Source organism: Lepidochelys kempii, chromosome 23 (genome assembly GCF_965140285.1).
Source record: "Lepidochelys kempii isolate rLepKem1 chromosome 23, rLepKem1.hap1, whole genome shotgun sequence".
NCBI lineage: Eukaryota > Metazoa > Chordata > Testudines > Cheloniidae > Lepidochelys > Lepidochelys kempii.
The window spans coordinates 10,490,921-10,517,033 of NC_136402.1; the positions used below are offsets into that span (position 1 = coordinate 10,490,921).

Below are 26,113 nucleotides of genomic sequence, written 5' to 3' on the forward strand. Positions count from 1 at the left end.
CAGATCATTTATGAAGATATTGAAACTTCTGGTGCTCCTGGATCCCATCCACATCGTCCTGGGGAGGGGGAGAGGCCTGCAGGGAGATGCTGACTAACAGTTGACACTGTGTCCTGGGTCTGCGCAGCCACCCTGCCACTGTGACAGGGAGTAACACTGCCCCCCACCTCGAGAGTGAGGCTGCAGGACTCCCTCCAACATTCCCCCAGGTACCCCTCCCAGTACTCACACACCCCTCCAGTACCCCCCAAACATCCCTGCCAGCACCCCCCAGGTACTCCCTTCTGTTGCCCCCAGATTCCCCCCTTCCCCCCACAATAGTGTCCTCTTTGGGGGAATCTAAACTATGGTTACCCTACCTAGGGAGAGGTCAATGGACTTTTGAAGCATCTGCTAAGAAAGTGTCTCAAAAGTGTTGTCTAAAAGAGGCAGAGCCGCTTGAACAGGCCTTTTGCAGAAAGATGGAAGTACCTAATTCCTAGAGCCCTGCATGCTCGCTGATATCTGCTTTATAGCCACGGATCCATGGATCCAGATATCCATGGATCATTTTTGTGGATTGCAGCTCGGATGCAGATACAAATTTTGTATCCACGTGGGGCTCTACTAATTTCACGCCCCAGGGATGGAAGAGGATGACTTGCTGATAGTGCTTCGTTACCATTATACACACAGTTCCATAGAGCTATAGACCTGAAGGCCAGAAGGGACCACCATGATCATTTAGGCTGACCTGCACATTGCAGTGAAATGCACAACAGGTTCGCGCCTGGATGCAGCTGCTGTCTCCGAGTCTAGCTGTGTAATAGTACCGCAGAGTGTTTAGACAGCACAAGGACAGGGTCGGGGAGGGAAGGATAGAGAGGAGCTTTCTGTATCTGTAAGCTGGCCCATTCCTTTCCAATAAGCAAGGCACCATCATGCAGCTGCACCTTATCTACACACTAGAAACAGTAATGATCATTTACTGGGGACCCAGGCTGGCTGCTGCACAGACTGGTGGGCCTGGTGCCCTGAGCTCAGGGGGCATCAGGCACAGACAGACAGACAGATGGGGTCTGACGCCCCAAGCTCAGGGGGTGTCGGGCATAGACAGACAGATGGGGTCTGGCTCCCCGAGCTCAGGGGCATTGGGCACAGACAGGGCCTGGCACATCCAGTATAGACAGACAGGGCCTGGCGCATCGGACATAGGCAGACACCCGTAGTCAGTCTCTCTCCATAGCTCGTCTGAATGTGGGGAAGGAGCCGGCTGTCCCTGTGCACCGGACAATGGTTCTGCAGGGCGCACCACATGCTGTCTGCATGGCTGGGCACAGGCTGCTCAGGGATGGACGTGGGAGCTGCACCAGGGAAAGCTGTGGGGGTGGGACAGAGCAGGGGAGCTTTCCAAGGCAGCTGGGGAAGGCAATGCAGAACTGAGACCTCCAGCCAGCAGCCCCAGCCCCAGGACGAGCCCCATCAGCGTCCCCACAGCCCAGGCAGCTGGCAGCCCTGGGGCTGCTCTGTGCAGGGTCCCACCGGCCCGTCTCTCACTGCAGGCTGAGCCGAGCCCAGCCCAGCCTGGCCGGCATGCGGCTCTCACAGCACCGCGTCTTCCCTCACCAGCCAGGTCATCTCACTGTGGGGCTCCTCAGGGGGCTCTGGATTTGCCACTCCCTGGGGCCGGGCCAGGGTCCCTGGAGCCCCCAGCTCCTCCAGGTGCACATGGCCTGCAAGCAAGAGGACAGGATGAAGGGCCCAGGCTAGGGTTCCCAACTTTCTAATTGCACAAAACTGAACACCCTTGCCCCACCCCCTGCCCCAAGGCCCCACCCCTGCCCTTCTATGAGGCCCCACACCCCAGTCCCTCCAGCCCTCCTCCCTCCATCGCTTGCAGTCCCCCCACCTTCACTCACTTTCACCGGGCTGGGGCTAGGGCAGGAGGTTGGGGCGTGGGAGTGGGTGAGGGCTCTGGCTGGGGGTGTGGGCTCTGGGGTGGGGCTGAGGATGAGGGGTTTGAGGTGCAAGAGGGGGCTCCAGAATGGGGCCAAGGGATTTGGAGTGCGGGAGGGGGCTCAGGGCTGGGGTAGCGGGTTGAGGTGTGGAAGGGTGTGTGGGGTCAGGGAGGGAGTTAGGGTGCAGGAGGGGGTTCTGACCTAGGGCAGGGGGTTGGGGTGAGGGTGCGGGCTCTGGGAAGGAGTTAGGGTGCAGGAGGGGGTTCTGACCTAGGGCAGGGGGTTGGGGTGAGGGTGCGGGCTGTGGGAGGGAGATAGGGTGCAGGAGGGGGTTCTGACCTAGGGCAGGGGTTGGGGTGAGGGTGCGGGCTCTGGGAGGGAGATAGGGTGCAGGAGGGGGTTCTGAGTTAGGGCAGGGGGTTGGGGTGAGGGTGCGGGCTCTGGGAGGGAGTTAGGGTGCAGGAGGGGGTTCTGACCTAGGGCAGGGGTTGGGGTGAGGGTGCGGGCTCTGGGAGGGAGATAGGGTGCAGGAGGGGGTTCTAACCTAGGGCAGGGAGTTGGGGTGAGGGTGCGGGCTCTGGGAGGGAGTTAGGGTGCAGGAGGGGGTTCTGACCTAGGGCAGGGGGTTGGGGTGAGGGTGCAGGCTCTGGGAGGGAGTTAGGGTGCAGGAGGGGGTTCTGACCTAGGGCAGGGGGTTGGGGTGAGGGTGCGGGCTCTGGGAGGGAGTTAGGGTGCAGGAGGGGGTTCTGACCTAGGGCAGGGGGTTGGGGTGAGGGTGCGGGCTCTGGGAGGGAGTTAGGGTGCAGGAGGGGGTTCTGACCTAGGGCAGGGGTAGGGGTGAGGGTGCGGGCTCTGGGAGGGAGTTAGGGTGCAGGAGGGGGTTCTGACCTAGGGCAGGGGGTTGGGGTGAGGGTGCGGGCTCTGGGAGGGAGTTAGGGTGCAGGAGGGGGTTCTGACCTAGGGCAGGGGTTGGGGTGAGGGTGCGGGCTCTGGGAGGGAGTTAGGGTGCAGGAGGGGGTTCTGAGTTAGGGCAGGGGGTTGGGGTGAGGGTGCGGGCTCTGGGAGGGAGTTAGGGTGCAGGAGGGGGTTCTGACCTGAGGCAGGGGTTGGGGTGAGGGTGCGGGCTCTGGGAGGGAGTTAGGGTGCAGGAGGGGGTTCTGAGTTAGGGCAGGGGGTTGGGGTGAGGGTGCGGGCTCTGGGAGAGAGTTAGGGTGCAGGAGGGGGTTCTGACCTAGGGCAGGGGTTGGGGTGAGGGTCCGGGCTCTGGGAGGGAGTTAGGGTGCAGGAGGGGGTTCTGAGTTAGGGCAGGGGGTTGGGGTGAGGGTGCGGGCTCTGGGAGGGAGTTAGGGTGCCGGAGGGGGTTCTGAGTTAGGGCAGGGGGTTGGGGTGAGGGTGCGGGCTCTGGGAGAGAGTTAGGATGCAGGAGGGGGTTCTGAGTTAGGGCAGGGGTTGGGGTGAGGGTGCGGGCTCTGGGAGGGAGTTAGGGTGCAGGAGGGGGTTCTGAGTTAGGGCAGGGGGTTGGGGTGAGGGTGCGGGCTCTGGGAGGGAGTTAGGGTGCAGGAGGGGGTTCTGACCTGAGGCAGGGGTTGGGGTGAGGGTGCGGGCTCTGGGAGGGAGTTAGGGTGCAGGAGGGGGTTCTGAGTTAGGGCAGGGGGTTGGGGTGAGGGTGCGGGCTCTGGGAGAGAGTTAGGGTGCAGGAGGGGGTTCTGACCTAGGGCAGGGGTTGGGGTGAGGGTCCGGGCTCTGGGAGGGAGTTAGGGTGCAGGAGGGGGTTCTGAGTTAGGGCAGGGGGTTGGGGTGAGGGTGCGGGCTCTGGGAGGGAGTTAGGGTGCCGGAGGGGGTTCTGAGTTAGGGCAGGGGGTTGGGGTGAGGGTGCGGGCTCTGGGAGAGAGTTAGGATGCAGGAGGGGGTTCTGAGTTAGGGCAGGGGTTGGGGTGAGGGTGCGGGCTCTGGGAGGGAGTTAGGGTGCAGGAGGGGGTTCTGACCTAGGGCAGGGGTTGGGGTGAGGGTGCGGGCTCTGGGAGGGAGTTAGGGTGCAGGAGGGGGTTCTGACCTAGGGCAGGGGTTGGGGTGAGGGTGCGGGCTCTGGGAGGGAGATAGGGTGCAGGAGGGGGTTCTGACCTAGGGCAGGGGGTTGGGGTGAGGGTGCGGGCTCTGGGAGGGAGTTAGGGTGCAGGAGGGGGTTCTGACCTAGGGCAGGGGGTTGGGGTGAGGGTGCGGGCTCTGGGAGGGAGATAGGGTGCAGGAGGGGGTTCTGACCTAGGGCAGGGGTTGGGGTGAGGGTGTGGGCTCTGGGAGGGAGATAGGGTACAGGAGGGGGTTCTGAGTTAGGGCAGGGGGTTGGGGTGAGGGTGCGGGCTCTGGGAGGGAGTTAGGGTGCCGGAGGGGGTTCTGAGTTAGGGCAGGGGTTGGGGTGAGGGTGCGGGCTCTGGGAGAGAGTTAGGGTGCAGGAGGGGGTTCTGACCTAGGGCAGGGGTTGGGGTGAGGGTGCGGGCTCTGGGAGGGAGATAGGGTGCAGGAGGGGGTTCTGAGTTAGGGCAGGGGGTTGGGGTGAGGGTGCGGGCTGTGGGAGGGAGATAGGGTGCAGGAGGGGGTTCTGACCTGAGGCAGGGGTTGGGGTGAGGGTGCGGGCTGTGGGAGGGAGATAGGGTGCCGGAGGGGGTTCTGACCTAGGACAGGGGGTTCGGGGTGCAGGCTCCGGCCAGGCAGCACTTACCTCAGGCAGCTCCCGGTTGGCAGCGCCGCGGGCTTAAGGCAGGCTCCCTGCCTATCCTGGCTCCACACTGCTCCTGGAAGCAGCCGGCAGGTCCGGCCCCGAGGCAGAAGCGCAGCCACCAGGCGGCTCTGCCCGGTGCATTCTGCCTGCTCTAGCAGGCACTGCCCCCACATCTCCCATGGACCTTGGTTCCCGGCCAATGAGAGCTGCAGAGCCGGCGCTGGGGGCAGGGGCAGCCTGCAGGGTTTCCCTGGTCACCCCTGCACCTAGGGATCGCAGGGACATGGCGGCCACTTCCTGGGATCTGCGCACATCCAGGGCAGGGAGGGAGCCTGCCTTAGTCCTGCTGCGCCACCGACTGGACTTTTAACGGCCCAGTCAGTGGTGCTGACCCGAGCCACCAGGGTCCCTTTTCGATTGGGCGTTCCAGTCAAAAAATGGATGCCTGGCAACCCTAGCCCACCCTCCCCCCAAGCCAGCATGCCAGGGCACCTTGTGAATGGGACCCCACTGCCAGGGCAGGGCTGTAGGGATGGGGCACCCGCAGGCCAGGACCGTGGGCCTGGGCATGGCAGTCAGAGCAGAGATCCCAGTAGCTGTGAGAGCAGAAGGTTCCCATGCAGGGAGGCAGCACAGGGCATGGACAGGGCACTGGCCTGTAGCTCAGGGATACTGGGCTCCAGCTGGGGTTGGATTCCTGGGTCAGGACAGCAGGGCAACCCTTGTCCCAGCCCCCCCTTTCTCTCCCCTGCAGGGGTCCAGGGCTCTTACCCAGGGGGTTCCCAGCGGCTCTGTCCCGACGCCTCCTCCAGCAGAGCAGTGCCCCACAGATCAGCACCACCAGGGCACCCAGGCCGAGGAGCACAGAGCAGAGTAGCCCAGGGCCTAGGGAGAGAGCCAGGCAATGAGCTGTGCCTCGTCTCTGCCCCACAGCCCCTGAGTCTGACTCCCTCCAGATGCACAGGCCCCTGCCAAGGCTGACTCCATAACCTGCCTGGGCCCGACTCCGTCCTCCAATGACAGTAGGGTGACCATACATCCCGTTTTGGCCAGGACAGTCCCTTTCTTAAGCCCTGTCCCAGCCATTCTGACTTTTTTAGCAAAAGTGGGCTTATGTCAAAATGTGGGGTTCAGAGGAACATTGCGGGGGCAGGTAGCGATGCCAACCCCGTGCAGAGGGAGAGGCAGGGGTCAGGTGGGGGGCAGGCAGGGCTCAAGCGAGCAGCAATGCAAGCCCCAGCCTGGTATGAGGGGGCAGGCAGGACTCAGGTGAATGGCTCAGACCAGCCCCGCATGGTTGGGGAGGAGGCCTTGGTCTAGCCCCATGTGGTGTTCTGTTTTCCCTTTGGGAAATATGGTCACCCTACCCCACAGGCCCCCCCCCCAACAGCCAGAGGCAGATTAAGGTTTCCTGGGGCCCCTCCCTAACTCTTCTGCCTGCAACCCTGCCCACAGCCCCATCCCGTTCTGCCCCTTCCCCCGCAGCCCTGCGCCTGGGGCACCCACTGTCCTGACCCACTCCACCCCCCGCACTGCGGCCCCCACAAGACATTTGCTCCTCTCGGCCCCTCCCAACTTCAGCCCCAAGGCCGGAGAAGCTCTGTCCCCACTGCCACAGGCCCGGGGCCGCAGCGGGGAGAGGGCGCGCTCCTCCGGGCCCGGGGCCGCGGCAGTTGCCAACTTTCTACTCGCACAAAACTGAACACCCTTGCCCCGCCCCGCTCCTCCTCTGAGGCCCTGCCCATGCCCCACCCCTTCTCTGAGGCTCCCCGCCCGCTCCCTCCATTCTCCCCCCCACCCCATCACTCGCTCTCCCCACCCTCACTCACTCACTTTCACCGGGCTGGCTCAGGGCTGGGGCAGGGAGTTGGGGCATGGCGGGGGAGAGTGAGGGCTCTGGCTGAGGGTGCAGGCTCTGGGATAGGGCTAGGGATGCGGGGTTTGGGGTGCAGAAACGGGCTCTGGGCTTGGGCTCACGGGTTCAGATGGCTCTGGGTTGGGGCAGGGGCTTGGGGTACAGGGGGTGTGAGGGCTCTGGCTGGGGGTGCAGACTCCACGGTGAAGCTGGGGATGAGGAGTTTGGGGTGTAGGAGGGTGCTCTGGGCTGGGACTGAGGGGTTCGGAGGGTGGGAGGGGGATCAGGGCTGGGGCAGGGAGTTGGGGCACAGCAGGGGAAAGTGAGGGCTCTGGCTGGGGGTGCGGGCTCTGGCGTGGGGCTGTGGATGAGAGGTTTGGGATGTAGGAGGGTGCGCTCAGCTGGGATCAAGGGGTTCAGAGGGCGGGAGGGGGATCAGGGCTGGAGCTGGGGCAGGGGACTGGGGCCTGGGAGGGAGTCAGGGGTGCATTCTCCAGGCAGCACTTACCTCAAGCTTCTCCTGGAAGCAGCAGCATGTCCCCATTTTGGCTCCTACGTGGTGGCGCGGCCAGGAGGCTCTGCATGCTGCCTGGTCCACAGGCACTGCTCCCATTGCCCGTGGTTCCTGGCCAATGGGAGCTGCAGAGGCAGTGCTTGGGGCGGGGATAGCATGTGGAGCTCCCTGGATGCCCAAAGTGTAGGATCCAGAGAGGGGACATGCTGGCTGCTTTCCAAGAGCCGCAGGGAGCCTGCCAGCCCTGCTGCATGGTGCTGCCAACCGGACAGTCAATGGCACGGTCAGCAGTGCTGACCGTAGCCACCAGGATCCCTTTTGGACCAAAAACTGGGGGTGCAGGGACCATTCCCAGCCCAAGGAGTGGGCGGGGGAATGGGTTAGAGAGAGGGTTGGGGGCACTAGCTCCCAGAGGCCTCTTCCCAGCTGCTCTCACAGGCCCTGTCCCTCAGACTCCTCCCCAGGCCCTGCCCCCCAGACTCCTCCCCAGGCCCCACAGGCTCTCTGCCCCGCAGATCTGTGCTCTGGGTTTGCCTGCAGGGGTTGCAGCCTCCAGCACCGGAGCCAGGGCTGGCAGGAGAGGGAGCCCCGTGGCAGAGGAGGCTGCTCAGAGACCCAGGAGTGGTGCCCCAGGCTGAGCAGGGCTGTCGGAACCGCTGGGACAGCCAGTATCCTCGGTGTGGTGAGCAGAAGCCCTGGCGCTGCCCCCCTGGAGCCCGGCCACCCCCTGGCATGGCCAGGGTGTCACTCCCGCCCACCCCATGTCTGCAGGAACATGGGCATGGCTACGGCGCACAGCGCTGGTCACTCACCGGCCTGCCCAGCACACACCACGCTGGCCTCGGAGCCACGGCCACACAGCCCGGGACCCAGCCGGCTCAGCTGGCACTCAGTGATGAGAGACTCCTGGCCCAAGCAGCTCACGCCCTCCAGCCAGACGTCACCGGCCCCGTGACCGAACTGAGCAACGCCTGGGGCTGACAGCGCCGTGCCGCAGCCCAGCTGCTTGCACACCACCCCCGCCTCCGGCAGGCCCCAGCCGGCATCACACACGGCACCCCAGGTGTCGTTAATCAGCACCTCCACTCGCCCGGAGCAGGAGCTTGGGCCACTTGTCAGCCGCAGCCTCAGCTGGCCCTGATCTGAAACACAAAGCACAGGGCACAAGAGGCTGTTCCCTGCTGGCAGACGCCCGAATACCCGGCACCGCACGCAGATGGGGGGGGGGGGTCTGCACAGAGCAGAGAGGAGCATTTCTATATCACCCCACCTGTGTGTGCGCACACGCACTCACAGACACACACGCACACCCCCACACGCAATGCCACACAAGCAGACACACACAGAATCCCATGCACAACCCCCATACGTCCCTATGCACCCCCACACATTGCCTCAAACACACAGACTGCCACATGCACACACGCACCGCTGCACATGTATGCCAATATTCATAGACTGTCTCGTGCATACCCCTTCACACACACACCTACACAACACTGCCACAAACAGGTACAGAGACGCACACACACACCACCACATGTAGGCCGACTCTCAGGGGTTAGCACCCTCCGCAGAGCCCGCACCCCACTTCCAGCAGCACAAGCTCCTACCGCCCTGGGTGTTACCTGAGCACACAACACTGGCATCTTCTCCGGGGTTACAGCCATGCTCTCCCCAAGGCCTAGCCTTGCATTCGGTGAGGGCAGCTTCTGCCCCTGTGCACTGAACCTCATCCAGCCACACGTGGTCAGATCCTTGTCCAAAGTGAGCCCCATGTGGCGCTGATAATGCTGTCCCACAGCCCAGCTGCCTGCACACAACTTCAGCCTCGAACAAGCCCCAGCTGTCATCACACACGGTTCCCCACTGCTGGTTGTGAAGCACCTCCACTCTCCCAGCGCAGCGACTCGGGCCGTTCACCAGTCGGAGCGAAGCCACTTCTGAAATGCCTGAGCCTGCAAATACCCCAAGGGAATAAAGACTTAGGGAGGTTTCTGTGCATCTGATCTGTAGTGACACAGGGAACATAGCGCCTTGAGACACAGGACTGGCTGGAGAGGCAGACTCTGGAAATTGAGAGCAAGGAAACTGCCAGCTGTTGCTCGTCTCTACTGTGTTCAGGGAAACAGAACTTTGTAAATAAACCAGATCACACCAAAGAAACACCTGATTTGTTTAATTAATTTCTCCTCTTCCCAGAAACACCCATCAAGGCCCCTCTATGGCTAATGCAACAAACAGGAAACACTCCTCATTTAGGAAGAGCAGAGGGGGGATAGCACCCTGACTTGCTTTACAGTTAGTGAGCGCTCAGCAGTGGAAAGTGTAGGGAACACTGTTCCCATGGAGACATGGCAACAGGGCAAGGTTGCCAACTTTCTAATTGCACAAGACCAAACTGCCATGAAATAATTCCTAGAGCAGATGGTTTAGAAAAATGTCCAATCTTGATTCAAAAATTGCCAGCAATAGAGAATCCACCACAACCCTTGGAAAATTGTTCCAATGCTTAATTACTCTCACGTACGCCTTATTTCCAGTCTGAATTTGTCTAGCTTCAACTTCCAGCCATTGGATTGTACTATACCCTTCTCAGCTAGACAGTTTGTTCCCTATAGTGTGATACAGGAGGGCCAGGGAGAGTGCTAGACATATAAGCTCAAGGCTAATTAAGGCGTGGTTCCCTGTAGACTAGGGAAGGTGGCTGCAGGTTAATTGGCGCACCTGCAGTCAATTAAGGCCCCGTTAGGAACCTAATAAAACCCCCTACATCAGGCAGATAAAAGAGAAAGGACTGGAGCTTGGAGGTGTGTTGACAGACAGACAGACAGACAGACAGACCGACCGACCCTGCCTGCCTGCCTGCCTGCCTGCCCCAGCGTCTGAGGGTAACCCCATCTAAGGGAGATGAGAGTAAGAAACCCACAGGGGTTGAGAGGGGCTGGGACTCAGAGCAAGGAGCAAACCCAGGCCCCTCCCCCGCTTCCCTCCTCTACCACCTTCCCAGGGCTAGTAGCAGGGCCCTCAGCCCCCCAGAGCAGGGGCAAAGGGGGGCATCTTAGCTCCCCGCCAAGAAAAGCACAGGACCCACCAGACTAACATTGGCCATCTTGCCACAATAGCTACTTACAGACTGTGATCAAGTCACCTGTGATGGGGGTGAGGGAACCCCATCCTCTGAACTACCCTCTGCCTCACATTAGTGAGGCCAAATGGCTAGAGTTGATATGATTGGCTCTGTCTCCAGGACTGTATGGCCTAGTGGTCAGAGTCAATTTGGCTACCCTTGTCCTTAGGGGTAGAGGACCTAATGGTAAGGGTTGATACGGATGCCCTCTCCCTCAGGGCTGTGTGGCCCAATGGCCAGAATCAGCAGAGTTGCCCTTATCCACAGGGGACTAAGGCTTTGCAGCCAGAGCCAATGAGCTGCCCCCCCTGAGAGGAAGCAGGGGGACTCGGGCCCACCAGGCTCTGCTGGATCCCAATCTAGGGCCCTAACAGTGGTGGAGCATTCTGCCACTGAGTCAGCGGGGCTCCAACTGAAATATGCCAACTTCCCACTGGAATATAGCTAGTCCCTGCCCTGGGCCACTTCCTACCAGGCTTCCTAGTGACTTGCTGTTCAGGTAGTAAGAACTGGCCAGGCTCCCTGCTCCTACACAGGTCAGAGATACGGTGGAGTCTTAGGGCAGGTCGACACTACAAACTTGCAGCTGCACCACTGTAGCTGCACGGCTGTGGTGCTCCTGATGAGGATGCTCTAAGCTAGGGGTTTTCCACCTTTCTTCATTTGTGGACCCTGAAAAAATTTCGAATGGAGGTGGGGACCCCTTTGGAAATCTCAGACCTAGATTGTGGACCATCAAGCATTCATGGATCACAGGCTGAAAACCACAGTTCTGTGGTAACAACAACCTTTTGGTGACCCCTTAGGCATAGTCTGCAAACACCCAGGGCCAGCGGGCCACAGACTGAAAACCACCGCTCTCAGCCGAGGGGCGAGCTCTCTGTTCGGCTTACTATCAGAGTCCCCGGGCGATGCTCTGGAACTGCTCCCTACGAAGCCAGGCAGGACTCTGGGGAAGTCTCCTTTCTGTGAGCAGCCTGTCTGCAGGGCAAAAAGCTCACACAGCTTCCACCTTCCTGGGTCTGACCTCTGAGCATTCAGCATCCTCTGCCCCTCCGTGCGCTTCCCACAGCGAGTCCGCCCAGGCAGGGTCCTGGGGAAGCCGGAGGGTCCTGCCCCCCAACTCTGCAGTCAGACGTGACTCTCAGCCAGCCAGTAAAACAGAGGTTTATTAGATGACAGGAACATGGTCTAAAACAGAGCTTGTAGGTACAGAGAACAGGACCCCTCAGCTGGGTCCATTTTGGGGGGGGGGAGGGCAGTGAGCCAGACAACCCCGTCTGCACTTCACTCCATGTCCCCAGCCAGTCCCAAACTGACTCACCCTCCAGCCCCTCCTCCTCTGGGCTTTGTCCCTTTCCTGGGCCAGGAGGTCACCTGATTCCTTTTTTTTTTTTTTCCCAACACTTTAGCTCTCACCTTGCAGGGGGGAAGGGCCAGGCCATCAGTTGCCAGAAACAGGGTGTCAGCTGTTCTCTGTGTCCAGGCCCCTGCACACACCTGCCCTCTAGGGCTCTGAAACGATCATACACCCTTATCCCACCACCTAGATACTTAAGAACTGCATAGGGGAAACTGAGGCACCCCCCACAATATTCAGAGAAAACATTAAGAACATTCCCACTTTGTCACATTTACTATCTCCATGAGAGGCAGTAGGTATGCCCATGGGAGATGCTGTCCTAGAATCATAGAATCATAGAATCTCAGGGTTGGAAGGGACCCCAGAAGGTCATCTAGTCCAACCCCCTGCTCAAAGCAGGACCAATTCCCAGTTAAATCATCCCAGCCAGGGCTTTGTCAAGCCTGACCTTAAAAACCTCTAAGGAAGGAGATTCTACCACCTCCCTAGGTAACGCATTCCAGTGTTTCACCACCCTCTTAGTGAAAAAGTTTTTCCTAATATCCAATCTAAACCTCCCCCACTGCAACTTGAGACCATTACTCCTCCTTGAGACCATATTACCATTATGTCCTGCTAACATAGCACCTTCTACATGGGCAGTTGAGGTCTGTGTAGCTACGTCACTCAGGGGTGAGGATTTTTCAGAGCCCTGAGCAACGTAGTTATACTGAAGTAATTGTGTAGCATAACCCTGGCCTTGTCTCAGTGGCCTGAGGACAGCATTCCAGCAGGTGGAGGAAAAGAGGAGCCGGAAGGGAGCATGGCAGACACGAGATGCCAGGAGAGAGGAGAATGGAATGCCCTTGAAGGAAGGACAGAAGGTGCAGCAGTGGCTACACAACTGGAAAAAGCCTCCTAGAAAACAATTCCAAACGTAGTCCTTTTTGGAGGGGACTTTACATGGTCATTACCAGCTGAACAACCTTATCCTTGCTGATACCAAAAGCAAGAGCATGCAGCTTACCTCAGCACACTGCCATCTTCTACAGACAGCTTGTCCACAACAGATAGGCCTCACCGAGAGGGCATGAGCCTTGAACTCACTGATAATCTAGGTCCAGCTATGACTGATATCTCCATGAGCGAATACAGGACTCAAGCAGGCAGACTGACAAGGAAACCTGTGTGGATGGCAGAGTACCTGGGTTCCTAGGAGTTATTGTTTTAAATTCTCATTTAACTGGCAGTGGGGAGGGGAAAGCTCTAGTGATCAGTGCAGACAGCACCAATACCAACAGATGGGGCTGATGCTGGATCTTTATCTGAGTCTTAAGTTACACAGAATGACGCAGAAAAGGCACAAAGAAGCCCAGACAGCCAGAGAATCGCTGATCATGTGACCTTCTGAAACATGCTAAGAGCTTTGGGTCAGGGTGAGCTGAGAGAGACTTTGAACTGTGAGCAACGAAACTCTCCCCCTTTGTTTGATTTTCTGCTGTGTTCAGCGAGACGGGACTTTGTACATGCTTTGTACATAACCAGGACTGCGTTGCAGAAATCCAGCAATGTTAATAACTGTCTCCCTCCTCTTACTTGATATTCCTCCACTTACACATCGCAGGATCACGTTTGCCCGCTTAGCTACAGCATCTTCAATCTCCCCTTCTATCAGAAACAACCCACTTGATCCTGAAAATTAGCTAACTGCTCTGATCAAAAAGGAGTAACTATCATCATACTATCGCCTTTGCGAGGCGCCCGAGGTGGTGTTTAATTTTCCCAGATCAGTGGGTGGGGGCTTGAGCCGGTTCTGTTTTGCTTTGTTTGGTTTCTTCTGTTTTGTATGGACCCTGACCCTTGCTGCCGGCTCCGCCTGCCAGAAGGCTGCACATACTTAAATTCTGTAAGGAGTCTGACATTCTGATAAGAAACATTAACACTATGCAGAACCAACATAGCCCAGATCAAATGGATTAAAAAGTGGCTCTCAAAAATAATTGTAAATGGGGAATTGTCATCCCACAGGGGGTGTTTCTGGTGGGGTCTCACAGGGAGGTGGTCTTGATCCAGTGCTATTCAATATCTTTATCAGTGATCTAGAAGAGCATATCAATTCATTGTTGGTAAAGTCTGCAAGAGACACACAGACTAGTGGAGCGGTAAATAATGATGAGGCCAGGTCCTTTCTACACAGCAAACTGGGTCACTTTGTAAGATGGACTCATTTGAACAACATGTATTTAAGTACAGACAAGTGTGAGGTCACACACCTAGGAACAAAGGCCCATGTCTTCAAGGCTCCCTTTTGGGATATAGGCCAAAGAATGTAGGTCACATGTACAGTACAGGGGGCTGTAATGTGGAAAGGAATGACTCCGCAAAGAATGTAGTGGTCATGGTAGAAACCAACTGAACATGAGCTCTCTGCTCGGTGCTGTAGCTAGGAGGGCCACCGCAATCCGAGAATGTATAAATTGGAGAATGATGTTGAGTACGATCAGGAAAGTGGTATCACCTCCGTACACAGCATTAGTGAGACCGTTACTGGATATTGTATCCAGCTCTGCTGTCCACTCTTTAAATGGGATGGTGACCAACTGGAAACAGTTCAGAAAAGAGTACCAAGTAGGGTCTGAGGTCTGGAAAACCTGCATCACAATGAAAAACATAAGACACTCTGTCTATTTAGTTTAATCAAGAGAAAGTTAAGAGGTGACTTGATTACACTCTCTCAGTACCTTTCGGGGGATGAGATTTTAGGCACAGAGGGCTCTCGAATCCAGCAGACAAAAACAGAATGAGATCCAGTGACTGACGCTAGATATATTCAGAAATATCAGGGCATTGATACCAGTGAGTTTAATTAATTACTGGAACAATGTATCTAGAGACATGTAAGATCCTCTGGCACTTTAAGTCTATACAGGAAGAAGAAGACTGGGCATCTTTCTTAAAAATCTGTGGTAACTCAAAAGTTCCAGAGCAGTAGCTGTGTTAGTCTGTATCTGTGAAAACAACAAGGAGTCCTTGTGGCACCTTAGAGACTAATGAATTTATCTGGGCATAAGCTTTCATGGGCTAAAACCCATTTCATCAGATGCCTGAAGTGAAAAATACAGTAAGCAGAATATATATTCTAGCACATGAAAAGATGGGAGTTGCCTTACCAAGTGGGGGTCAGTTCTAACAAGCCAATTCAATTAAGGTGGAAGTGGCCTAGTCTCAACAGTTGACAAGAAGGGGTGAATACCAAGGGAGGGAAAATTACTTTTGTAGTGCTAACAAGGCCAATGTAAACAAGGTGGCCCATTTCCAACAGCTGACAAGAAGGTGTGAGTATCAGCAGAGGGAAAATTACTTTTTGTAGTGACCCATCCACTCCCAGTTTTTATTCAGGCCTAATTTGATGGTATCCAGTTTGCAAATTAATTCCAGTTCTTCAATTTCTCGTTGGAGTTTGTTTTTGAAGTTTTTTTGTTGAAAAATTGCCACTTTTAATCTGTTATTGAGTGTCCAGGAGATTGAAGTGTTCTACTGGTTTTTGAATGTTACAATTTTTGATGTCTGATTTGTGCCCATTTAGTCTTTTGCATAGAGACTGTCTGGTCTGGTCAATGTACTTCGCAGAGGGGCATTGCTGGTACATGATGGCATATATCACATTGGTAGATGTGCAGGTGAACGAGCCCCTGATGGTATGGCTGATGTGGTTAGGCCCTATGATGGTGTCCCTTGAATAACTATGCAGACAGAGTTGGCAACAGGGTTTGTTGCAGGGATTGATTCCTGGGTTAGTGTTTTTGTTGTGTGGTGTATAGCTGCTGGTGAGTATTTGCTTCAGGTTGGGGGGCTGTTTGTAAGCGAGGACTGGCCTGTCTCCCAAGGTCTGTGAAAGTGAGGGATCATCTTCAGGATAGGTTGAGTTGTGCCCTTGGCTCGAGAGATTCTCTCACCATGTTTTGCCGATGGCCTGACTCAGTGCTCAAAACGCTCCCTTCCAGCCTTAAACTCTGTTAGTCTGAACAGGCTCCACCCACCGAGACTGCATGAGAATGGGAGAACAGGATCTCTCCTCACCACTGAAATGAAGCCACCTCTTGGGTAGGGCCAGGCAGCTGAGAAATAGGACAGGGAAATATGGCCCAGCTGTTTAAAACACGAAGTGAGGAAGCAGCCTAAGCCCAATCATAGCTCCCGGAGAACATTCGGGATTAATTAGCTAAGATGCAAATTGGCCACAACAATGGGCGATACCAGACCTACTCTGGACAAAGTGACCCTCGTTTCTAGTCCATGTAATTGGCTACAGGCTCAATTTGACACCATATCCAGCCAGTGAGGCCTGTGATTACACAGTGCCCCATTGTGCCATAGCAGGGCAGGGGATCATAGGTTCATTGACTCCAAGGCTAGAACGTACTTTTGTGATCATCTAGTCTGATCTCCAGTACAGGGCAGAGAACTTCTCCCTAAATAATTCCTAGAGCAGAGCTTTTACAGAAACATCCATTCTTGACTCAACAATTGCCAGCGATGGAGAATCCACCACAACCCGTGGTAAATTGTCAGTAGTTAATTACCCTCATTATTCTAAATGTATGCTTCATTTCCACTCTGAATTTGTCTAGCTTCAGCTTCCAGCCATTGGATCTTGTTCTACCTTTCTCTGCTAGACTGAAGAGCCCATTATTAAATATTTGTTCCCTGGGTTGATTTTTGTGGACTGTGATCAAGTCACCTCTTACCCTTCTTTGTTAATAGACTGAGCTCCTTGAGCCAATTACTGTAAGGCAGGTTTTCTTATCCTTTAATCATTCTTATGGCTCTTCTACAACCCTCTCCAATTTATCAACATCCTTCCTGGATTGTGGGCACCAGAACTGAATACAGTATTCCTGCAATGGCCACAGCAGTGCCAAATATAGGCAAAATATCCTCTCTAAATACATCCCAGGATTGCATAGCCCTTTTGACCACAGAGTCTCCGTGAGAGCTCATGTCCAGCTGATTGTCCACCACGACCTGGAAATCTGTTTCTGATCCACTGTTTCTCAGGATATAATCCCCCACCATGTAAACATGATCTGCATTCTTTGTTGCTAGATGTAGATATTTACATTTAGCCATGTCAAAATGCATATTGTTTGCTTGCACCTAGCTTACCATGTTATCCAGATCACTCTGAATCAGTGACCTGTCCTCCCCCAATTTTTGTATCATCTGCAAACTTTAACACCTATGATTTTATATTTTTTCCAAGTCATTGATAAAAATGTTAAATAACATAGACCGAAGAACCACTCCCTGCCATGTTAATTTTATACTGTTCTAGCTTTTCAATCAAAATGTTTTGCGGTACCTTACAGAAGTCTAAGTCTATTTCATCCACACTATTACCTTTATCAACCAAACTGGTAATCTCATCAAAAAAAGATATCAAGTTAGTTTGACAAGATCTATTTTCCATTAAACCCACGTTCATTTCCATCAATTACATTACCCTCCTTTAATTCTTTATTGTTCTACTCCCATATCAGTCCCTCCATTGTCTTGCTTGGGATTGATGTCAGGCTGACAGGCCTGTAATTAGCTGAGTTATCCCTTTTAAAAAATGGAATAACATTAGCTTTCTTCCAGGCTGCTGGAGCTTTCCTAACTCTCAAAGACTTATTGAAAATAAATATTAATGGTCCAGCATGCTCCTTCCTCGGCTGTTTTAAAATCCTTGGATGCAAATTACCTGGACTTGCTGATTTTAAACTACCTAACTTACATAGCTTCTATTTTAACATCCTCCTGATAGAATAGTGGAATGTTTGTGACTGGGAATGGAAACTTATATAAATATGTTTCCTAGTAGGCCAAGATTTTTAAAATGCATTATTTGCCAGGATTAAAAAAAGAACTCGAGAAATGCCTGGAGAATAGTTCCATCCGTGGCTATTAGCCAGGATGGGGAGGGATGCAACACCATGCTCGGAGTGTCCCTAGCCTCTTTGCCAGAAGCTGGGAATGGGCAACAGGGGATGGATCAGCTGATGATTGCCTGTTCTGTTCATTCCCTCTGAAGCACCTGGCCTTGGCCACTGTCAGAAACCCCACACTTCATAAATGGACCCAGTGTTTCTACTGGCCCTGAGTGGCTGGAGGCTCCATTCGACCCCAAATCCCACAAATGGGATCGACAGTTACCCAGCACCCCATTGTGCTGTAATGGGGCAGGGGATCAGAGCGATCAGCGACGGGGAGGGTCTCTCACTGAGGCACATGTACCGCTCCCTGCAGCGCAGGCCCTAAGTGCTGTGCTGGGGCACTGGGCTCAGCACTGACAGCGAGGGAAGAGCGCCCCCTCCAGTCCCTGCAGAACTCTGCACACCGCTGCACTGCGTCATTCAGGTTAGTAGTGACTGCCAGGGGTGAGCAACCCCTATGGATGAGAGTTACCTGAGCACACAGCACCGGCATCTTCTCCATGGTGACAGTTGTTGTCTCCCCAAGGCCGAGACCTGCAATCAGAGAGGGCAGCTTCTGTCCCTGTGCAGTAAACGTCATCCAGCCAGATACGGTCAGAGCCTCGCCCAAACTGAGCTCTTCCAGGGGCTGATAACGCCGTCCCACAGCCCAGCTGCCTGCACACGACTCTGGCCTCAGTTAAATCCCAGGTGTCATCACACACGGTTCCCCACTGCTGGTTGTGAAGCACCTCGACTCTCCCAGAGCAGTTACTTGGACCATTCACCAGTCGGAGCGGAGTCTGCTCAGGAATGGCAGAGTCTGCAAATGTCCCAAGGAATAAACATTCAGGGAGGTTCCTGTGCATCTGATCCCTAAGGATTTCCCTACACCCCCCATGAATTTCCCAACACGTGCCCCCGCTTCTCCCCCAGTTTTGTGAACTAGTTACATGCAGTGTTGCCAATTTCGTAATTGTTTGGAAATTTGAATTGAAACTGAAACATTAATACACACTTTAAAAGCATATACAGTGTATGATACACATATTTTATCTGAAAAAAGTAAAACAGATTTCATAGAATCATAGAATATCAGGGTTGGAAGGGACCCCTGAAGGTCATCTAGTCCAACCCCCTGCTCGAAGCAGGACCAATTCCCAGTTAAATCATCCCAGCCAGGGCTTTGTCAAGCCTGACCTTAAAAACCTCTAAGGAAGGAGATTCTACCACCTCCCTAGGTAACGCATTCCAGTGTTTCACCACCCTCTTAGTGAAAACGTTTTTCCTAATATCCAACCTAAATCTCCCCCACTGCAACTTGAGACCATTACTCCTCGTTCTGTCATCTGCTACCATTGAGAACAGTCTAGAGCCATCCTCTTTGGAACCCCCTTTCAGGTAGTTGAAAGCAGCTATCAAATCCCCCCTCATTCTTCTCTTCTGCAGACTAAACAATCCCAGCTCCCTCAGCCTCTCCTCATAAGTCATGTGTTCTAGACCCCTAATCATTTTTGTTGCCCTTCGCTGGACTCTCTCCAATTTATCCACATCCTTCTTGTAGTGTGGGGCCCAAAACTGGACACAGTACTCCAGATGAGGCCTCGCCAATGTCGAATAGAGGGGAACGATCACGTCCCTCGATCTGCTCGCTATGCCCCTACTTATACATCCCAAAATGCCATTGGCCTTCTTGGCAACAAGGGCACACTGCTGACTCATATCCAGCTTCTCGTCCACTGTCACCCCTAGGTCCTTTTCCGCAGAACTGCTGCCTAGCCATTCGGTCCCTAGTCTGTAGCGGTGCATTGGATTCTTCCATCCTAAGTGCAGGACCCTGCACTTATCCTTATTGAACCTCATCAGATTTCTTTTGGCCCAATCCTCCAATTTGTCTAGGTCCTTCTGTATCCTATCCCTCCCTTCCAGCGTATCTACCACTCCTCCCAGTTTAGTATCATCCGCAAATTTGCTGAGAGTGCAATCCACACCATCCTCCAGATCATTTATGAAGATATTGAACAAAACCGGCCCCAGGACCGACCCTTGGGGCACTCCACTTGATACCGGCTGCCAACTAGACATGGAGCCATTGAGCACTACCCATTTCTACCTACCTTATAGTGCATTCATCCAGCCCATACTTCCTTAACTTGCTGACAAGAATACTGTGGGAGACCGTGTCAAAAGCTTTGCTAAAGTCAAGAAACAATACATCCACTGCTTTCCCTTCATCCACAGAACCAGTAATCTCATCATAAAAGGCGATTAGATTAGTCAGGCATGACCTTCCCTTGGTGAATCCATGCTGGCTGTTCCTGATCACTTTCCTCTCATGCAAGTGCATCAGGATTGATTCTTTGAGGACCTGTTCCATGATTTTTCCAGGGACTGAGGTGAGGCTGACTGGCCTGTAGTTCCCAGGATCCTCCTTCTTCCCTTTTTTAAAGATTGGCACTACATTAGCCTTTTTCCAGTCATCCGGGACTTCCCCGGTTCACCACGAGTTTTCAAAGATGATGGCCAATGGCTCTGCAATCACAGCCGCCAATTCCTTCAGCACTCTCGGATGCAACTCGTCCGGCGCCATGTACTTGTGCACGTCCAGCTTTTCTAAATAGTCCCTAACCACCTCTATCTCCACAGAGGGCTGGCCATCTCTTCCCCATTTTGTGATGCCCAGCGCAGCAGTCTGGGAGCTGACCTTGTTAGTGAAGACAGAGGCAAAAAAAGCATTGAGTACATTAGCTTTTTCCACATCCTCTGTCACTAGGTTGCCTCCCTCATTCAGTAAGGGGCCCACACTTTCCTTGGCTTTCTTCTTGTTGCCAACATACCTGAAGAAACCCTTCTTGTTACTCTTGACATCTCTCGCTAGCTGCAGCTCCAGGTGAAAAGTATGAACATAGACTAGCTTCCTTATACAGCTGTTGTTTTTTATGACAATGTCAGTGCATTCATTTCAGTGATGATGGCCAACCTAATAATTTCAAATTATGATTTGTAAGCAAAGTCAAAATGAGCTCTCCCTGAGAGCTAGTGATGAGCTAGGGGCTGGGGGGAAAGGCTTCAGGACCAGATTGCATTTACATTCACACCTAATCTACCTAGGTATTCAGCAAATAGAGCTGTGTTGCCCAAGTGATAGATTTTGGCTGGGATTGGGTTACAAATCACTTGAATGCGGGGGTAATGACATGTTGTTATTCATAGATATTTAGGTCAGAAGTGACCATTATGATCATCTAGTCTGACCTCCTGCACAACGCAGGCCACAGAATTTCACCCACCACTCCTACAAAAAAACCCTCACATCTATATCTGTGCTATTGAAGTCCTCAAATCGTAGTTTAAAGACTTCAAGGAGCAGAGAATCCTCCAGCAAGTGACCCGTGCCCCATGCTACAGAGGAAGGCGAAAAACCTCCAGGGCCTCTTCCAATCTGCCCTGGAGGAAAATTCCTTCCTGACCCCAAATATGGCGATCAGCTAAACCCTGAGCATATGGGCAAGATTCATCAGCCAGATACTACAGAAAATTCTTTCCTGGGTAACTCAGATCTCACCCCATCTAATAGCCCATCACAGGCCATTGGGCCTATTTACCATGAATATTTAATTACTAAAACCATGTTATCCCATCATACCATCTCCTCCATAAACTTACTGAGTTTAATCTTAAAGCCAGATAGATCTTTTGCCCCCACTGCTTCCTTTGGAAGGCTATTGCAAAACTTCACTCCTCTAACGGTTAAATACCTTTGTCTAATTTCTAGTCTAAATTTCCTAGTGGCCAGTTTATATCCATTTGTTCTTGTGTCCACTTTGGTACTGAGCTTAAATAATTCCTCTCCCTTTCTGGTATTTATCCCTCTGATATATTTATAGAGAGCAATCATATCTCCCCTCAACCTTCTTTTAGTTAGGCTAAACAAGCCAAGCTCCTTGAGTCTCCTTTCATAAGACAAGTTTTCCATTCCTCGGATCATCCTAGTAGCCCTTCTCTGTACCTGTTCCAGTTTGAATTCATCCTTCTTAAACATGGGAGACCAGAACTGCACACAGTATTCCAGGTGAGGTCTCACCAGTGCCTTGTATAACGGTACTAAACCCTCCTTATCCCTACTGGAAATACCTCTCCTGATGTATCCCAAGACCGCATTAACTTTTTTCACAGCCATATCACATTGGCGGCTCATAGTCATCCTATGATCAACCAATACTCCAAGGTCCTTTTCCTCCTCCGTTACTTCTAACTGATGCGTCCCTAGCTTATAATTAAAATTCTTGTTATTAATCTTGTTATTAATTATTCTTATTGTCTGAGTAAAGGGCAGTAGAACTGTACCTAGCCTGTGCTGATTGAGGGCATCAGGAGAGAGGGTGGGGACAGGTGTTTTGCTTGATGGTCTGCCTGAGTCACAAGTACTATTTGACCTGCCCCTCTCCACTGTTTAAAGACAGAGCTGATTAGGCTCCATAGAGAGTCTTTTGTTCTGTTAAGTGACCACTGCAGCTGAAATCACTGACAATTAGGTGTAAGTGCTTAGACCTGCTGTGGGACAGTGTTTCTGTGGAAGAGATGGCCCAGCCTGCACTAGCTGTGAGGTTCCCCCACTGAGCTGAAATCTCTGAGAGCTGGGTGAAACCTCAAGAGACCAACTCACAGAGGTCACAGAGGCTGGTGGCAGCAGAAGGTGATGGCACAGGTCCATTGGCAACAGAGCGATGGAGTGAACATGGTACAACCAACAACAGTGGCCAGAGCGAACAGTGAGCAGCTGGAGGAACAAGCAAGGTGCCTTCTTGCCCCCTACCTGGGAGGTGAACTCATGTGAAAGCACCTCTGAACTCTGAGTCTCCACTGACCAAGGACAACACTGGTAAGTGAGGTGTGATGGAGGGAAAAGTGAGGGGCACGTTACATAAACGTTTGTTGGACTATATTTTAGTGACTTTGCTCCAGAATGCTAGATTTGTGACTGGGAATGGAAACTTATATAAATATGTTTCCTCGTAGGCCAAGATTTTTAAAATGCATTATTTGCCAAGGTTGTTATCTGACATTGTTGCTATCTTGAGAGGTCATTATGTTGGGGAGTTTCTGTACTAAACATTTTTATTATTATAATTAATTTTTACATAAGGATGGCCACACTGGATCAGACTAATGGTCCATGCAACCCAATATCCTGTCTTCCGACAGTGGTCAAGGCCAGATGCTTGAGAGGGAATGAACAGAACAGGTAATCATCAAATGATCCACCCCCTGTTGCCCATTCCCAGCTTTTGGCAAACAAGCTAGGGACACTCAGAGTATGGTGTTGCATCCCTCCCCATCCTAGCTAATAGCCACTGATGGGCCTATTCTCCAAGAATTTTTCTAGTTCTTTTTTTAATCCTGGTTTTGGTCTTCACGGCATCCCCTGGCAAAGAGCTCTATGGGTTGACTATATGTTGTGTGAAGAAGTACTTCCTTTTGTTTTTTTAAAACCTATTGCCTATCAATTTTATTGGGTGACTGCTAGTTCTTGTGTTATGTGAAGGATTAAATAACATTTCCTTATTCACTTTCTTCATACCAGTCAAGATTTTATAGACCTCTATCATATCCCTCCCTAGTCATCTCTTTTCTAAGCTGAAAATTCCCAGTCATTTTAATCTCTCCTCCTGTTTCATACCCCTAATCATTTTAGTTGCCCATCTCTGTACCTTTTCCAATTCCAATATATCTTTTTTCGGATGGAGTGACCACTTCTGCACAGTATTCAAGGTGTGCACGTACCATGGATTTATATAGAGGCAATATGATATTTTCTGTCTTATTATCTATCCCTTTCTTAATGAGTCCCAAAAAGAAAAGGAGTAGTTGTGGCACTTTAGAGACTAACCAATTTATTTGAGCATAAGCTTTCGTGAGCTACAGCTTACTTCATCGGATGCATACTGTGCAAAGTAGCTCACGAAAGCTTATGCTCAAATAAATTGGTTAGTCTCTAAGGTGCCACAAGTCCTCCTTTTCTTTTTGCGAATACAGACTAACACGGCTGTTACTCTGAAACCTGTCATTAATGATTCCCAACATTCTGTTTGCTTTTTTGACTGCCGCTGCACATTGAGTGGATATTTTCAGAGAACCATCCACAATGACTCCAACATCTCTTTCTTGAGTGTTAACAACTAATTTAGACCCCATCATTTTGTACGTATAGTTGCGATTATGTTTTCCAATCTGCATTACTTTGCATTTATCAACACTGAATTTCATCTGCCATTTTGTTGCCCAGTCACCCAGTTTTGTGAGATCCCTTTAACTCTTCACAGTCTGCTTTGGACTTAACTATCTTGAATAGTTTTGTATCATCTGCAAATTTTGCCACCTCACTGTTTACCCATTTTTCCAGATCATTTATGAATATGTTGAACAGTAATGGTCCCCATACCAATGACCCCACAGGGATACCACTATATTTATCTCTCTCCATTCTGAAAACTGATAACTTATTCAGACCCTTTGTTTACCATCTTTTAACCAGTTACTGATCCATGAGAGGACTTCCCTCTTATCCCATGATCACTTACTTTTCAAAAGTAATTTAAATTAAATACATTTTTTAAAAAATTTATATTTTGTTTTAGAAATCTAGAACTGTTATGTGTTTTGGTGTAATCTGCATTATCCTTACGTTAAATTTGCATTACCCTAACAAAACATTTAAGTTATGAATATCTCTTTTATATGTTGCAGGTCAAAGTGAAAATGAAAAGACAAAAAAAACCAACAATTTTTCCACTCAAAGGCCTCAAAAACTAACCAAGGTGAAGAACACATCAAGAACCAAGAATATATCAACGTGTCATCTGAAGGTTCAAGTGATGCATCTATATCCAGCCAGCCCGAAGCACAAATACAGCTACCTACTGAAGAAACAGTGCCTCCGAAACCTAAAGGCAGTTCCTGATGTTTGTCAGTCAAAGTGTTTCCATTTAAGTTACAAAAGATGGCTACTGGTGCACCTCTTGCAAAAAAGCTTACGAAGAAGGAAAGCTTTCCAATGCTATAATTGGTAAAAGTGGAGGACTTTGGTTTGTCAGATGGATCAGCAAAGCCAATGCTGACAAACTATGTGAAAAGGCTGCAAAACACCATGCCTCTGGAGTGCATCAACATGCAGAAAGCCTTATAAGCCCCCTTTCAAAGCCAATTTTAGAAGTACTTAATGAGGCTGTTAAGAATGCTGGAGACACAACACAGTTCATGTGAACAAACATGGCTGTGGAATCCTACTTTCTATTTAAGCAAGAGATACCACACGCTACAAACTGGAGGCCAATGTTAAGTGCATGGTCACTTGTTCATCCTGAAGTTGAACACTGGTTCCGAACAAGACCAGCAAATGCTCACTGTCTTTCTGCAAGAAACTCAACTGACTGGCTAAAAGCATGCGGTGCAACAGTGAAAGACTCAACATTTGAAAAAGTGAAGAACGCTCTCACCACATTCAAAATATTTGCATACATGGCTGATGAATGCACCGATGCAAATGGGCATCAAGTTTTAAGTCACTGTATACATTATCTTGATGTCAGTGGTAGGCCGGTAGAGGCATTTCTAGATGTTCAAGTTTTATAGAAGACACATCGGCTGCATCTGTGACAACCCATATCTTTTAGAAGAGTTAAATGCTTGTCAATTGGACCCCAAAGAGATGGCTGCTTGTGCATTTGATGGAGCTGCAAACTTCCCTGGAAGACATGGTGGAGTACAAGCTTTGCTCAGAGAAAAGTGCAACCCTAATCTCTCCTACACACACTGCAGAGGCCATCTACTCCACCTAGCACTAATACGAGCTACAGACTCTTCAAAAGGCATTTAAAAAGTTATAAATTTAATGTCTTCATTCTATTCTTTTTTCAACAAGAGTCCAAAAAGACTGAATATCTTGGAAAATATAGAAGTTACACTGGGACTGAAGTTCAAATTAGTCCAACCTGGGAAAACCCGCTGGCTTTTTCATGAGCGATCCTTGGCTATTGTCTTAAAATTACTCCAGCCATTGTTACTGGCTTTGGAAAGTATCTACCAAGATGGGATGGATCAAAGTAGTGAGGCTTGTGGATTACTTTTGCTACTACGTTCAGAGAAGACTATTGCCATTCTCATAGGCACTGACTTCTGCTGGCGCTGGTGAGTGCTTGTCCCCGCCCCAACTCCAACCCCTCCCTGCCCCTATTCCAACCTCTTCCCCAAATCCCCGCCCCAGCCCCACCTCATCCCGAGTGTGCCGTGTTCCCACTCCTCCCCCTCCCTCCCGGAGCTTGTTAGACCACGAAACAGCTGTTTTGCGGCGGCAAGTGCTGGGAGGTAGGCGGAGAAGCGGTGACACGGCGCACTCAGGGGAGCAGGTAGAGGCGGAGGTGAGGTGAGAGGGGGTGGGGAGGCGGGGAGGGGAACTTGAGTGATCAGCGACGGGGAGGGTCTCTCACAGAGGCGCACGTACTGCTCCCTGCAGCGCAGGCCCTAAGTGCTGTGCTGGGGCACAGGGCTCAGCACTGACTGAGGGGAGAGCGCCCCCTACTGAGCCCCCATCCCGCTCCCTGCAGTACAGGCACATAGACTTGTGCGGGGGAAATGGGGTCAGCACTGACACCATGGGAAAAGCGAC

The 26,113-nt window shown here is 52.1% G+C and overlaps 1 protein-coding gene across 2 annotated transcripts in view; it reads right to left on the bottom strand.

Moving 5' to 3' along the window:
• Positions 1-324: 324 nt before the first annotated feature.
• Positions 325-26,113, bottom strand: part of LOC140902092 (scavenger receptor cysteine-rich domain-containing protein DMBT1) — a 90,039-nt gene continuing 64,250 nt past the window's right edge. Inside the window, exons 10-14 of one of the 2 annotated variants that reach the window (XM_073321783.2) lie at positions 17,942-18,271; positions 8,651-8,980; positions 7,835-8,164; positions 5,425-5,538; positions 325-1,712 (exon numbers count right to left, since the gene is read on the bottom strand). In XM_073321783.2, coding sequence (XP_073177884.1) covers positions 1,582-1,712; positions 5,425-5,538; positions 7,835-8,164; positions 8,651-8,980; positions 17,942-18,271 — 1,235 coding nt within the window. In that variant the 3' untranslated portion in view covers positions 325-1,581. Of the gene's footprint in view, positions 1,713-5,092; positions 5,539-7,834; positions 8,165-8,650; positions 8,981-17,941; positions 18,272-26,113 lie in introns of those variants that run through there. The other variant, XM_073321782.2, reaches the window with a different exon arrangement.